Source organism: Carya illinoinensis, chromosome 7, assembly GCF_018687715.1.
Source record: "Carya illinoinensis cultivar Pawnee chromosome 7, C.illinoinensisPawnee_v1, whole genome shotgun sequence".
In the NCBI taxonomy this organism is placed as follows: Eukaryota; Viridiplantae; Streptophyta; class Magnoliopsida; order Fagales; family Juglandaceae; genus Carya; species Carya illinoinensis.
Window position 1 is genome coordinate 2,608,057 of NC_056758.1, and position 16,553 is coordinate 2,624,609.

The 16,553-nt window shown below is 34.5% G+C and overlaps 2 protein-coding genes across 4 annotated transcripts; one reads left to right on the forward strand and one right to left on the reverse strand.

The window, feature by feature from the left end:
* The first annotated feature begins 1,037 nt into the window (after positions 1-1,037).
* Positions 1,038-2,337, forward strand: LOC122316748 (protein SRC2 homolog). Its single transcript, XM_043133509.1, has one exon. The coding sequence runs from the start codon at positions 1,187-1,189 to the stop codon at positions 2,075-2,077; it is 891 nt and encodes a 296-aa protein (XP_042989443.1). The 5' UTR covers positions 1,038-1,186; the 3' UTR covers positions 2,078-2,337.
* A 2,460-nt stretch (positions 2,338-4,797) lies between these two features.
* LOC122316749 (putative protease Do-like 14) lies at positions 4,798-16,027 on the reverse strand. 3 transcript variants are annotated; one of them, XM_043133511.1, is made up of 11 exons: positions 15,865-16,027; positions 15,642-15,741; positions 15,286-15,405; positions 15,002-15,187; positions 14,781-14,908; positions 11,239-11,450; positions 10,827-10,908; positions 10,505-10,647; positions 9,771-9,891; positions 5,462-5,554; positions 4,798-5,051 (listed from the first exon to the last, which is right to left on the reverse strand). In XM_043133511.1, the coding sequence occupies exons 1-11, from the start codon at positions 15,865-15,867 to the stop codon at positions 4,935-4,937; spliced, it is 1,305 nt and encodes a 434-aa protein (XP_042989445.1). In that variant the 5' UTR covers positions 15,868-16,027; the 3' UTR covers positions 4,798-4,934. The 3 variants fall into 3 exon arrangements, with proteins under 3 accessions (XP_042989445.1, XP_042989444.1, XP_042989446.1); XM_043133510.1 differs by having other exon boundaries at positions 15,853-16,023; XM_043133512.1 differs by lacking the exon at positions 4,798-5,051 and having other exon boundaries at positions 5,525-5,652; positions 15,853-16,024.
* Positions 16,028-16,553: the final 526 nt, after the last annotated feature.

A 16,553-nucleotide genomic window follows, 5' to 3' on the forward strand; every position in this document is an offset into this window, starting at 1 on the left:
TTTTTTAATATTATTATTATTTTAAAATTTTAAAAAAATTAAATTATTTATTATATTTTGTGTGAAAATTTAAAAAATATATAATGATTAGATGAGATAAAAAAATATTACTTTTCATTATCTCTATTTAGCTATTAATCATATGCTAAAAATATAGTTTTAGATGCAGTTTGGATAGCGAGTTGAGATAAAATGAGTTGAATTGAATTGAATTAAAAGTTGAATAAAATATTATTTGAATATTATTTTAGAATTTGAAAAAGTTAAATTGGTTGTTATATTTTATATGGTAATTTAAAAAAATTATAATGATGAAATAAGACGAGACGAGATTAAACATTTTTACCAACCAAACGGGCCTAATTTCAAATACTCTTTTTAAAAAATGATGAAATCCATAGTTAAAAACGTAAATTTTCTAAAAGTAAATTTAAAATGAGTAATATTAAATATAATTATAAATTATATAAATGTCGCGTATTCTTTTTAAAAAAAAGTAAGATCGATCATAAAAATAAAATAAAATAAAAAGTGACACATGATATTTATAGTATAAATATATATTTTTTAAAATAAATACATGACATTTACACAATACATAACTATATATAATATTATTCTTTAAAATTTACCTATTTTTTTAAGAAGGATTTGTACACCTTATCTAAACTTATTAAGTTTAATCTCTTTATAAATGTAAATATTTTTTCGAGTATTTTTGTGTGCGAAGCTAACATCTTCCGAAACGGAATAGAGAAAGGAATCGTGTATAAAGATTTGAAAAAATATAATTACAAGCATAATTGTGTATTAATCTGCATACTAATATGATATGATTGGTTAAAAAGTAGATTTTATTGAAAATAATATTAATTTAAATTTTAAATATGAATAAATCAGTTTTAATGCGTAGATTAGTACGCGATTTTGCTTATATATAACAAAACTCTAAAGATTTTACGCGTTTTAAAGCTTTTTTTTCTTTTAATTTGTCGTCACTCCCGTTATAATTTATTATTATATAATCCTCCGTCTTTGCAGATTCTTGCCCAACTCCAACGGGGGGCCTTCTTTTCTCCAAACAATCGCCAGCCCTGCTCTATATATATATTACAAATCCAACTCAAATTTCCATACATAGAAGTCTTTGGAATTTTCTTTTCATCTTCTTCTTCGGGTTCCAGTTATGGAGTGTAGGTCTTTGGATCTTGTAATCAAGTCCGCGAGGGACTTGAAGGATGTCAATTTTTTCTCCAAGATGGATGTCTACGCCGTCGTCAAGATCGACGGTGACCACAACATCAAATCCTCCAAGCACAAGACACCCACTGACAAAGATTGTGGGACAAGCCCGAAATGGAATTTCCCTGTCCAGTTCACCTTAGACGACGCCGCTGCCGAGCAGAACCGCCTCACCCTCGTCGTCAAGATCAAGTCCGATCGAAGCTTGGGCGACAAAGAGATCGGCGAAGTCAACGTCCCTATTAAGGAACTCTTGGACGGTTTCAGAGACGCCAAGGAAGCGAAACACGTGAGTTATAGTGTCACCACTCCGTCCGGGAAGGTGAAGGGCACGCTGGATTTGTCGTACAAGTTCGGGGAAAAGTTTACCGCCCCTGAGCAGTATAAGAACAAGCAGGCGGAACTGGCGCCTGCGTACCCGGCTGGATATGCGGCGGGATCTAGTGTGGCCGCAGCATATCCTCCGCCAGGAGCATACCCTCCTCCTGCGTATGCGCAGCCGCCGCCGCCAGGTGGTTACCCACCTCCAGCAGGTGGCTACCCACCACCGCAACCAGGAGCATATCCACCGGCGGGGCCGGGATATGGAGGGTACCCACCTGGGGGATACCCGCAGTATCCACAGTACCCACCGCCGGGTGGATACCCACAGCAGGCTGGGTACGGGTACGGCGGGTACGGGGCACCGGTGCAGCAGCCACAGAAGTCGAAGATGGGTGGAGCTGGGGGGATGGCGTTGGGAGTTGGAGCCGGATTGCTGGGTGGGTTGGTTATTGGAGATATGATATCAGATGCTTCCGATGCCGGCTTTGACGACGGCGGCTTTGATTTCTAGTTGTTATTTTCTTTTCTGTTTTTTTTTTTTTTTTGGTAATTTAAATTTTGTTCTTCAATTTCGTTTCAGATATATAATGGATTTCTGGGTATATGTAAATGGGAAGTATGATGAGTATGACTGCGTGAGAATTTCTTGTCATACTAAATAAATTTGTAGTATTTTCCATATCTGATACAATTAGTTGTACATGGACTGAGCTTCCGCCCTGCAAATGACGCTATTCGAATTCGAATCCGTCTTCTTGAGACTTCTGGCAACATGAATTCTCATCTGAACTGTGTAACAGGCCTAATCTGTGAGTTCTGTTCTTCCTTCCTGAGATCCCTCCAAAGAGTTTCAGAAAAAGGATTGACTTAAAAATGGGAATCGGAAAAGTATAGTTGTAAGTATAATTGTGTACTAATCTGTGTATTAATATGATGTGATTGATTAAAAAATAAATTTTATTAAAAATAGTATTAATTTAAATTTTAAGTATAAATAAATCAATGTTGGTACACAATTAATGCGCAACTGTATTTATATATAGTAAAATTTATAGGAATCATACTATTTGGTGGAGAATATTCCATTCATGCTTATGCTGTCATATTATTATTTTTTTTTTCATTTTTAAATTTCAATTTAATAATACTCTACATCTTGACTGCATATATCAAACGTGGAAGCATTCCCAATTGAATTTCGATGCGTATTACGAACGGTCATTTTCACTTATTCTTTTACATATTCTTTTAAGGATTAGTCAAAAGAGTTTTGCTATACATAAACTCACATACTATATATCATATATTTTTTTAAATTTATTTTAAAAAAATTTTAAGTTTATTCTTTTTAAACTAATTAAATTTTTCTACTTATTATTTATATAACAAATATTTGATAAAAGAAAAAAATAAAAATAAAATAAAAAATATGATATGTGATGTATGGACTTATGTTTAGAATTTTTTTTAATGAAAATATTTATTTTATATAATAAATAAAAAACGTGATACAATCAATTATATTACTAAAATGCTAAAAGACTAAGAAAAAATAACTGGACATAAAAAAAATTTTATTCTTTATGCTGATGAAATTGGTCAAAATATTTATTTTATATTAAAAAAATAGACATAAATTTTTTTTTTTCTCGAATATTTTCTATCCAAATGGCTAATATTACTCCTTAAATATTATCCAATCACAATATTTTTTAATTATAAATTTTTAAATTTTTATCTAAACATTATAATTTTTTTCAAACTCTCAAACAAATTACAAAAAGTAAAACTATTTTTTTAAATTTCAAAACGAAAATAATATTTAAAAATTTTTTTCACTTCATATTATTTTTATTATACTTTTTCTCTCATTTTTTAAAATTTAATAAAAACAAATTCACTCAAATCATTTCAATACTATCTACAGACATGCTAAGATATTGAACAGATCGTTAAAACTTAATACTGGTAAGCACGGAGACACATTCTCAACTTTCAAGGTTTCGACGTCAATTTTTGAGCGTGCATGTCTATTTTAAATGACATAAACAGAGGCATGTGCCATGCTCGTTCTCCTCTAAATAGCAAAGAAGAATGCGAGCAATGCAATCTTCGTCCAGTTGTAGAGAGACACATTCTGTAAGTGCAACTTAAAAGCAAGTTGCTTTTTCCTGGCCATGCTTACCATCCTAATATCACAAGCAATCTTACCATTTGACACAATAGCTGTTTATAGACAATTCCATAATGAATCCGAAGAAGGTTGGGACCCAATCTATAATCCATTAAACATTATCCTAAAGCTATCTAAAGCAAATAATCTGATTAAGAAATTAAAGTGCTTGAAGGAACTCCACCTAGTAAGACTGTTGAGAGATGATCTTATACTCAGATTTAACCCTATCCTAGAAAAATCATTAGGAAGAGGTTCTGCGTACCTTTCAATTCAAGTTTGGGGAGAACATCGATGTGGTGGTTAAAAAATGTTGATGGTATAGCAAATTAGCAATGGTGGCACATCACATTCATGAAGAAATCTATATATTTATCTTCTCAAAGAATTCTAGTGGATCCTAATCCTATCTGTTAGGAATATTTTCCAACAATTTTGCTGAAGCTTGCCTTGTTTATATCATGAACATTTATAGTCTGTTTTATTGTTAATACCATTTACGATTGTGTTCCAATTACCCATTGTTCGTCTCAATATTTGGTTTTTATTGGGATTTAATGCCCTTCCAATAACATTTGTAGAAATTTTTCTCTTTCGGATTTAAATGGCATAAAAATATTCGTGGGTATAGTTGTTCAACATGCATAGACTATAAGAAAGAAGAAACTATCCCAATTCAAGCTATGCTGGAAAATTTTCCCAAACAATAGGCCAACAGTGATGAAGGGGTTGATGGGGTGAAAAAGTCTGTTGAATACAAATAGTGTTACAACATGGTTAGTTTTCCCCAAATGTTGAATTGAAGGCTTGGAGTTCCATGCCTAGAGGAGAGGTGTGGAGAAATAATATACATAGAGAATAGAGAACATACCTAGTGTAGGTGCCTGAAAACTTGGTGGCTATTTTCTAAGCGTTGCTTGTGTTAATCGATTCCTACTGATAAATATGTTGATCTCTGTAATAGTCTGAACTAGAAATGAGAAGTTTTCTTATATTTTTCTCTAAATTTTAAATGGGCCATGTGATTTCCATGTACACTTAGGATGAAACTCCCTGGCTGTGAGGAAAACTAAAGACTTGAAAATTGAACAATGAAATTCACTGGCTGTTTTACAACTTTTAAAATCACAGTACAAAAAACTATATATCTATATTATATATGATCAAAAGACAATGTTCTTGAAAGAAATATATTTCACATATCAGGATTGGAATCTTCTGGGATTACAGTCAGTGTCACCAAACTATCATTACCTCTTTTCACAAGTACCTTTAAAGGTACTCCAACTCTGTCTCCCATTATCTCAATAATCTGCAACAGATTCACCAATCATATAGACCATCAACAACACAATCAATTAAGAGCCAAATTACAAAAAAGCTAAAGTTTTGAACCCTATCTTTATTTTCAATGGACATTTTTGCACCCCAGGTGTCTCGTCTCAAGTTCTATTTTCTTTCTATATCCTTCAATTTTACATCTCAGTCCATGAGAATTGAAATCATTCAAATGTAATTATAAATTAATCACTAAAATGTGATTTAATGACTAAGGATAATGCAAGAATGATCTACAATGAAGGAATATAGCTCCATAATACTGAACTGTCAAACAGCCATTAGACATTCAAATGTGTTTTTATTTCTAACTGCATAATTTTTAAACATGACATCCACAAGAAGTGATGATGACGGTAACAATGATGAAGACATGTCAACTACCTCCTTGATGCTTGCAACAGGCTTCCCATCAAGTTCAATAACGATATCACCTGGATGGAACCCAGCTCGATCAGCAGGAGATCCAGGAGTAACCTAGTCAATCAATGGGAAAACCATCAAACAAGCCTTCTCTAAGAAAGGTAGCATCATCTCTAATTTTTCAAAGTTGCAAAATTCATGCATAATCCTTCCTGTTGGTTAAAAAATCAAATATCATTTAAGAGGAAGAAGAGAATAAAACGCCCAATTAATATAAAATCAATTCCCATGTCAAGACAGTTGCATATTAATCTATATCAACTGGAAAACAAGAATGTATCATTTTTTTCTGACAGAACAGTTTTGGTAGGAAGCCCCTCACTCCACCAATCAAACACAAATCAGACCGTGCAAACCAAAGCCAATTAAAACTATATAATTATGCCCAATGGAGTACATAATCAACATTCTACCAGACAGATCTAAATCTCAAATTCCGGTTTCTACTTAGAAGACAAGATTGTTATTGAGAAAAGGACACAAAAGGAAGGATGAGGTGAGTGGGCCATATGTGGTGGGGCTATGGAAGCACATTAGAAGAAGATGGGATACATATTCAAGGAAAAACCGTGTTGAGGTGGGTAAAATCAAATTTTGGCACGATATATGGTGTGGCGATAAGACACTCAAGGAAGCTTATCCCCAATACTTTGGTATAGCAAGAATGAAAGAGGCCACAATTTCAGACACGCACAAAAGTGGGAAGTCGGCGCTTTTTCGGAATTCTATGATATAGTATACTCTACCTGTATGACAGGGGAGTTTACGACAAGATTTATTTATTTTTTTTATAAGTAATAAGATATTTCATTGATATAAAGATAGGCATAGCCCAAGTACACTAGAGGTATATAAAAGCATACACCTATTTAAGAACTAGAAACTGTTACAAGGAAATCATGGAAGCTAAAGACCATTTAGATCTAACGCAATAGCCCACCAAAACAAAATCTTCCAAAAAAAACTCCTAAACTCTTCCAAGGAACGTTCATGATCCTCAAAAAGTCTCTCATTATGTTTACTCCATATACACCAAAGAATACCAATAGGGGCCATTTTCCATATAGCTGCAATCTGTGGTGTCCCAGTGATACCTCTCCAACATGCCAAAAGATATTTCATTGATATAAAGATAGGCATAGCCCAAGTACACTAGAGGTATACAAAAGCATACAGCTATTTAAGAACTAGAAACCGTTACAAGGAAATCATGGAAGCTAAAGACCATTTAGATCTAACGCAATAGCCCACCAAAACAAAATCTTCCAAAAAAAACTCCTAAACTCTTCCAAGGAACGTTCATGATCCTCAAAAAGTCTCTCATTATGTTTACTCCATATACACCAAAGAATACCAATAGGGGCCATTTTCCATATAGCTGCAATATGTGGTGTCCCAGTGATACCTCTCCAACATGCCAAAAGATATTTCATTGATATAAAGATAGGCATAGCCCAAGTACACTAGAGGTATACAAAAGCATACACCTATTTAAGAACTAGAAACCGTTACAAGGAAATCATGGAAGTTAAGACCATTTAGATCTAACGCAATAGCCCACCAAAACAAAATCTTCCAAAAAAAAACTCCTAAACTCTTCCAAGGAACGTTCATGATCCTCAAAAAGTCTCTCATTATGTTTACTCCATATACACCAAAGAATACCAATAGGGGCCATTTTCCATATAGCTGCAATATGTGGTGTCCCAGTGATACCTCTCCAACATGCCAAAAGATATTTCATTGATATAAAGATAGGCATAGCCCAAGTACACTAGAGGTATACAAAAGCATACAGCTATTTAAGAACTAGAAACCGTTACAAGGAAATCATGGAAGCTAAAGACCATTTAGATCTAACGCAATAGCCCACCAAAACAAAATCTTCCAAAAAAAACTCCTAAACTCTTCCAAGGAACGTTCATGATCCTCAAAAAGTCTCTCATTATGTTTACTCCATATACACCAAAGAATACCAATAGGGGCCATTTTCCATATAGCTGCAATATGTGGTGTCCCAGTGATACCTCTCCAACATGCCAAAAGATATTTCATTGATATAAAGATAGGCATAGCCCAAGTACACTAGAGGTATACAAAAGCATACACCTATTTAAGAACTAGAAACCGTTACAAGGAAATCATGGAAGTTAAGACCATTTAGATCTAACGCAATAGCCCACCAAAACAAAATCTTCCAAAAAAAAACTCCTAAACTCTTCCAAGGAACGTTCATGATCCTCAAAAAGTCTCTCATTATGTTTACTCCATATACACCAAAGAATACCAATAGGGGCCATTTTCCATATAGCTGCAATATGTGGTGTCCCAGTGATACCTCTCCAACATGCCAAAAGATATTTCATTGATATAAAGATAGGCATAGCCCAAGTACACTAGAGGTATACAAAAGCATACACCTATTTAAGAATTAGAAACCGTTACAAGGAAATCATGGAAGCTAAGACCATTTAGATCTAACGCAATAGCCCACCAAAACAAAATCTTCCAAAAAAACTCCTAAACTCTTCCAAGGAACGTTCATGATCCTCAAAAAGTCTCTCATTATGTTTACTCCATATACACCAAAGAATACCAATAGGGGCCATTTTCCATATAGCTGCAATCTATGGTGTCCCAGTGATACCTCTCCAACATGCCAAAAGATCAACCCCGCCTGGCATCACCCATGCTATTCCCATCTTAATGAAAAAATAGTTCCATATATCTCTAGCAAACTCACAACGTAAGAGGAGATGATCTGCCATTTCCCCACTCTTTTGACACAAACAACACCAGTCCATTATTACAAGGCCCCCGTCTTCTCAGAATATCATTAGTCAATATCTTTCCTAAAGCTGCTTTCCAGACAAAAAAGGCGGCCTTTGTGGGTGCTTTAGTCCTCCAAATATTCTTACAAGAGAAAGAATGTCCTTGTTGCCCGCTAAAGGAGTCATAAAACGAGCATACCGTAAATTTTCCTTTCCTAGAGTCTCCAAATCATCACATCTTCAGTTGTGGCAGCAACAGGAATGTTATACAGCAAAGGGAAGTTCACAGCCCACTCTTTCTACCAAGCCATGACCACACATAATACAAATCCATTCCCATGGAAGAGTATTTGGAAGACAAAGGCACCCCTTAAAGACATTTTTTTGTGGGCGGCATACTTGGGGAAGATCCTCACACTAGAAAACTTAAGGAAACACTAAATCATAGTCATGGAGTGGTGTTGTATGTACAAAAAGAACGGAGAATCTATGGACCATCTATTACTTCATTGTAAGATTGCCATGACCTTAAGGAACAAATTCTTTGCTCGGTGGGATTAGCTTGGGTGATGCCAAGAAGGGTGATTGACCTCCTAGCTTCTTAGAAAAGCATTCGGGGCAACTCTCCAATTGCAAGAATATAGTAAGTTCCAATATGTTTATGTTGGTGTATTTGGAGGGAGGAATGCAAAAAACTTTAACGATCAAAAGCAGTCAATGAACGAGCTTAGAAATTTCTTTTTCAATACGTTACTCCATTGGTCAATTGTAATTGATTTAAGGCATGACTTTTCGTGAATTCCTTGTATCACTAAACTAGCTTGCATTGGTGATGCTTTTGTATATGTCCCATTTACTGGGACTCTTGCCTATTCTTGTGATCAATAAAATTTGTGTACCCAAAAAAAATAGCAGTTTACTATGACTATAAGCAGACACAATCCTAGTTTCTAGAAACCAGTGATTGTAGAAAGTCTATTGTTCACTTACCATCAAATGAATAGATTATAAAAAAAACTCAAATCACTAAAAGTAGCCAGCACAAATCAATTGGTATAAGAATCAGAAATCTGCAAATTTGCAATGAAATTAATAAGACATGCAACATCACAGAAATAAAAAATAAGGAAATTTCATCTTGGCAAGAGCAATATATAATATGAGGATCCTCTAGATTTCATGAAGTAATCTATGGGATGAATTTCTCTAAACCCAACCACTCTTCCAAAATTTAAAGCGAGGGGTTTTTATGCAACATTAATGCAGCATTTATCACTTTAAAACTCAAATATATCATTTAGTATTTCTCATAGTTAGCACATTGAATTTTTATTTGAAGTGGTAAAGCATTCATGTGGTAAAATCTTACCATTGAATTTGAAAGAAATGGTTGGGAACTTGGAATTTAAAGAAATCCGCCTAGTAATTTACCCTAGGAAATCCAAAGGACCTTAATCCATGCATATAAGATCAAAGGAAACAATAATTAGAGGACATACCATAGGTACAAGAATTCCCTTATTAACATTTGGGAATGTGGCGTCTCTTTGTTTAAGCTGACTAATAATCATATCGTTAAGATCAACCATTTTCAATCCAAGCCAAGGCCGAACAACCCTTCTGCAGAAGATTACCATATATTAAAATTCCTGATAAGAATGTTTTCAAATGAATATTTAATTTCTCTTGGGGTCATAGAAGAAGGTTGAGATAGAATCCTTGAGTAGCATGGAACACGTAGAATCCTCTGTAAATTAGTAGGGACTGATAGTAAAGTAGTACAAAACTTAAGCTCGGCTTAAACACGTATTGAGAGGACAGCAGCAAGGTTTGTTATTTATTCAGTCCTAAGGAGCTACAGGTATGTACTGAGTACTTACAATGCACAACTTTATACACAACCACTCTTTTAAAGCTTCATAAGTTCATGCACTAGCACAACATAATCCATGCATTAAAGTGCAACATTTTAACATAATGTGAAACGAGGATTTGACACAAGTGCAGATTTTATTTCGTCAACACAACTTTGACAGAAAACACAAGGATATATACATATACGATTTCTTCAGAATTGAATAATTAGAGTGAATTGATACAGATACCTTTCAAGGTTTCAACTTGGACAATAACTGAAACATTCCAGGTGCAAAATATACATATTAAATTCCTAAAGAATGATGTGATTCGAATATTAGGATAAGCAGCCTCCTACAAAAATATAAGAACATACCCACTTTTCTTGAAATGCTCAATAATTTTAGAGACTGAATCGATTGGTACAGCAAAACCCAATCCATCAGCAGCAAGCACTTTCATAATATTTACACCAACTACTTCTCCATCAATATTGACAAGGGGCCCTCCAGAATTTCCCTACACCAGGGAAAAAAATAAGAAAGAACCAGTATCAAGTCTATATCCAAGACAGTACTCAAACTGCAACCATATGAGAACCACTTCAACCATATCTTCAACTTTAAGCAATCTTAAGACACGAGTTCATGTGCACACACACCACAGAGAGAGAGAGGGAGGGAGAGAGAGAGATTTACTCCATTAATCGCGCAGTCTGTTTGTAAATACTCTCTCTGCATTCCACCAAGGCCCAAGTCACTGCTTTTGCGATCAACACAACTACACCCAGAGGGTGAAACAATATGAGGGAAGGTTCAGTTTTCTTTTACATTCATCCAAACACTACTATGAGCTCCATCAAATTCTACCATGATCTAGTGCATGATATAAGTTGCAACTATTAGACAGATCAATCCTCTTAATATATGTATATATAAATACATTTTATAAGTTACATACACACACACACACACACACACACACACACACACACACACACACACACATATACATACATGCATATATATGAGTGGCAACTGAGTGCTCCCTAGACATGCGACAATATATGGTCAAAAAAATCTTGTATTGCTTTAATTTCACAGTGAATACCTTACAATACCAGCTGTGACGGTATTCTGAAGTGAAAGCGGACAGCCCATGGCAACAACCCAATCCCCAGGACGGAGCTCCCTTGAAGAGCCAAGTTTTGCAGTTGGGAGTGGGGTTTTAGAATGAATCTTCACAATTGCAATATCGGAAGGTAAATCAGCATTCACAACAGTACCCTCAAATGTCCTACCATCTTGCAAAGTCACATCAATCTGCAAGAAACAGTTGCTATTATAAATGGATGTTTTTTTAAAGGTACAAAGAGATAAATAAGCTACTATAAATGGATGTTAACACATACAAAATTTGTAACGCCATTTAATGATGTCTTAAGAGTCTAAACAAGTTTAATTAACAAACCACCCATGCATCCACCACATATAGATTCACATATGGCGAAGAATTAATTGTTTTTAAATAATCCCTGGACAGACAACTAAGAATGTAAAGACTGTTTCATATCTACATTCATAAAGAAACTGATATCACAAGAGTATGCATAATGGAATGTGGTGTACCATAACTATAAAGCTCTGTCCTTTTTTTTTTGGAAAACTACATTTTGCAGCCTCCAACACTCGACATTTTACATTTTGCATACCAACTATCAAAACTGACACATTGCACCCTCAAGATCCAACCGTCAATATTGCACCACGTCACCGACTTACATCCAACAAAACTACCAAATTTGTACATGGGTGCTATTTTTAAAATTTGGTACATGAGAGGTGAGATGTATCAACTTTGGTAGTTTCAGGCGCAGAGTGTGAAAACCAGTTGGAGAGAGTAAAGTGTATTTTAAGCTTTGTATGTTTTGCCATACTAATAAATTATAAAAGCAGATGCATTCTTGCACTTGAGGAACAGTACAAACCTAACACAGAAAAGGGTAATACATCCTAAAAGATCCTAAAAGATTCGTTTTTCAATTTTACTATCTTGTTTGCTAGGAGAGATTTAGTGTAACATACGAACCTAGAATTTAGGTTAATTCAGTTAGAAATTATTTAGTTATGTTATGATTATATTTATTCTTTTTATTAATTACTTATTTATTAAATTATCTATATGGTAAGATTTTAAGTAATTAGATTGCTACAACACGTTTTCTAGAAAGATTAGTAACGTCTAGTGCCTCGTATAGGTCACGAGTTACGACATGAGATTTCGGAAGCAGCGCTAAGAGGTAAATAGTATGATCATATAAATGTATGTGTAATGTAAATATTATAATTGGGTATGATAATATGATATGGTTTTGATGGTTATCTACATTGCGCTAAGAGCCAAGTCAAGGTTAGATCGCTTTCACGAACTTCTATGAATTACGATGATTTACATGAAAGTAAGCCTATATATATGTTATGCTTTTATGGATTGTTGATTGATGGATTGAATGTTACTAAAATCACATGGAAGTCATGATATGATCATATAATAATTTAAGATAGGTATTCTATGAATTAAAATAGCCAGATCATGCATGCTTCATTCATGTAGTACTTAGACCATATATGCCATGTATTGTCCATGCAATAACTTAAGTCAAGCATGCCATTTAATAAATAGCCAGCTCATGTATGACATGTTCATTAGTTCTCAGATCATGCATGCCATGAAATGTCATAAAATAATTAAATCATGTTAGGCCATGTCATGCTATACTATACCATGTACAAGAATATATCATGTTATGCCATGCCATGTACAAGAATATACCATGCCATGCCATGCCATGCTAGAAAAGTCTAAGAAGTCCAAGAAAATTATCATGCATCAAGAAAGATAAACATTTTAAGGTAATACGGACCCAAGCGTGTTTACCACAGTTATACTAAGACGGTACCACGGACTCAAGCATGTTTCACTCCATGTCATGCAAGTTAAGTGAACATGGACCCAAGCATGTTTCACTTCATGTCAAGCAAGATAAGTGAAACACGGACCCAAGCGTGTTTCACTCCATGTCAAGCAGGATAAGTGAAACACGGACCCAAGCGTGTTTCACTCCATGTCAAGCAGGATAAGTGAAACACGGACCCAAGCGTGTTTCACTCCACGTCAAGCAGGATAAGTGAAATACGGACCCAAGCGTGTTTCACTTCATGTTATGCAAGTTAAGTGAAACACGGACTCAAGCGTGTTTCACTACATGACAAGTTATGTGGTGCCATGGACTCAAGCGTGGTTCACCATGAAATAAGTACAATTCAAGATAAACAAGTTACTCATGCATTCACGCTTCATGTTTGCCATGATTATGAATATTTCCGCTCATGTTAATCCATGAATGTTATATGAAAGTTATGATAAGGCTTTAAAAACCAAATTTATGCTAAGCTAGATAGTATTTTTCGGTATGATGTATTATTTACTGAGTATTCGACTCATTTTTGTTGTTTGTCTTTTTGTTTTCTTCTATGTTGATTGCCACATATGGTGATTATGATGATGCAGAGCTGGATGGCCAGGAGTAGATTTAGTATAAGGACTTAGAGATGAATAAGTGTCATTTACACAAAGATTAAGTTTTTTTTTTTCCAATAAATGAGGTATTTCAGAGTAATGAGTCTCTTTACCGGGCATTTTATCATGTTTGTTAGTAACGTCTCTATCCTACGGGAACGAGGTGTTACATTTAGGGCTTGTTTTGATACTTAGAATATTTTAGAATATATGTGAATAGTAGTAAAATGGTTTGAGTTATGATGTTTTATTGGATTTTAGGAAATGAGAGAAAAAAAGCTGACTCAAAATATCATAAAATTAAAAAAATTGTTAGAATATTATTTTTTAATATTATTTTTGTTTTGAAATTTGAAAAAGTTGTATTGTTTTTTGTATTTTGTTTGGAAGTTTGGAAAAGTTGCATTGAGTTTTGTGTTTGGATAATGATTGGGTTATGATTAGATGAAAAAGTTGAAGGTTTGAAATTGAAAATATTTTGTACTTGAATGATGTTTGGAAAGAAAATATTTGAGAATACCCCAGTGTCCAAACTAGCCTTAATCTAGAAGATAACTAAGCCCCACCCCAGGCACGCCTAAAAGGCTAAACCAAAGCCTAATATAATGACCGTATTGTGGTGTGATATGTTCACCAATATATGCCATCCTTTGGCATAACATAATCATTACATATGATTTCAAGTTTGTAACATTTTAAAGATGTTTTCAATATCCACCATATTTCAACTCTCCTATTCGTATCCTGAACGCTGGATTGAAACTAATAAAGAAAATCAACCGGGCGCCCGGGGCGGGGGGGGGGGGGGGGGGGGGGGGGGGGGGGGGGGGGGGGGGGGTGTGGTGGGTTAACCAGTATGTCCTACCTACCAACGCTAATAAGGTTGGAAGGAAAGAAATGATGGGTCAAAAAAGATCAGTTAGATGGAAGACTTTCAAGATCGAGTTGGCTGACATTTGCAGGTGCCTGATATTCATGGAATATTCTCTGGTAGAGGGGAGTCGAGGTGGAATTAAATCACTATTATAATGAAATAATGAAAGATAAATTTACAAAACCCCAAAACCACTGACCTTCCCCTTGGATAAGCCCCGCATTCCTTGAAAATCAACGACAACATGAGCACAAGTTAAAATTGTACCATCCTTATCAATTATAGTTCCCGACCCTATACTTTTTCCAGTAGAAAGCCCATAGAAACCTACCAAACATAAAGGTTACGAACAACTCTGAGGTCCACTTTCTCAAAAACATAACTTAATTGCAAACACATAAAACACCAGAAATATAATACCCTGTGGAACTGAGAGATTGACCACGGCAGGGCCGGTTCTAGCAGCTGCATTTGCAATAGTATCTCTACCCAAACAATTGCAACATGGTTTGGGGTCATCTCTAACTGCCTCAGAGGCTTCTTTCTTTATATCCGAATCTGATGACGGAACCGAACCAATTCTAGAAGAAAATAACGGAAGCAGTCCTACAATTTAAAGGTTGAATTGAACCCAGCATAAAAATATATTTAACTGAAACAAACTATTTCAAAGAACAAAAAATTGTTACTAATAAAGAACAGACCAAGTTGCCAGGGATCTGATGAAAGAAATGAAGGGCGAGGAAATGCGTCTTGTGTAATTTGCCTTGGCAACCATAATGATTCCCGCTGTGGCACCAGAACTTTCAAAGATACAGTTGCTCCTAACATTGAGAATAACAAAAGCATAATTGGTGTTGTGGTATCTTAGGTCGAATGTAAAATAAAGAAAAACTCGAAACAGACTCAACTTAATCACAGTTAGGAATCGAAATCCCAATTTTTTTTAACTTTCACTTTCAAATATATGTTTCTTCCATGTTCATACCCATCAAAGAGAAGGTAGAAGAATTCTAAACCAGAGAAAAACAAAATAAACGAACAAAAAAATTATGCTCACTGGCATTTGAGTCGCTCTTTGAATACAACAGTCCCGACCCGGCAGCAGCGACAGCTACGAGCCGGAGGAGATATCGTCTGTTACACACTGAAATATTCCTCTGCCACAAAATGGTTCATGAAAACATTACGCCAAAACGAATGCAATAAATTTATTTTTTATTTTTTTAAAAAAATAAAAAGAGATTTCCGTTAGGGTAGAAGAAGATTACGACGATTGGTACCATGAAGATCGAAATGGAACTGAAGTTCTTCAACACTTCTTTCTAGTCGGCGAAGGGTTCGGAGTCCGGACGTTCTCTGGTTTTTTCTAGAAACTGAGGCCCAAAACGGCATAACCCAAACAATGTTTAAACATACTAAAAGTTTAATTAGTGAGTCATTCTTTCGGCATGAAATCTCACCTTTCGAGAAATGAAAGTGGCACGACTTAATTTATAAAATTTAAATTGAATTATATCACATTAATAATTGACTTAACATAATAATTTTTTTAATTTAATAAAAATTAAGATGAAACTTGCCAAAAATTATAAATCCCAATACTTTTAATTGGCAACATCGAAACCATCCACACTTAACATTGTATAAGGCGAGGAATATATAAGTGTATCTAGAAAAATTACGGAAAATACCAAAGAAAAAGATATTTTAGAAATCCTTAATCAATACGAATTACCAACCAGCATCGCGTCCACGACGATAATTAAAATCATGAAAATGAAACAATTACTAATTAGTCTAAGATTGTTTGGATATTCGGACAAATATAAAATAGTTTTAAATTAAAGTTAAAAATTAAAAAAATATTATTTATTAATATTATTGTTATTTTAAAATTTAAAATAATAAATAAGAATTTAAATATTTATTAATTGTGTAATAAATTTAAAATAACTACAGAATGAAATAA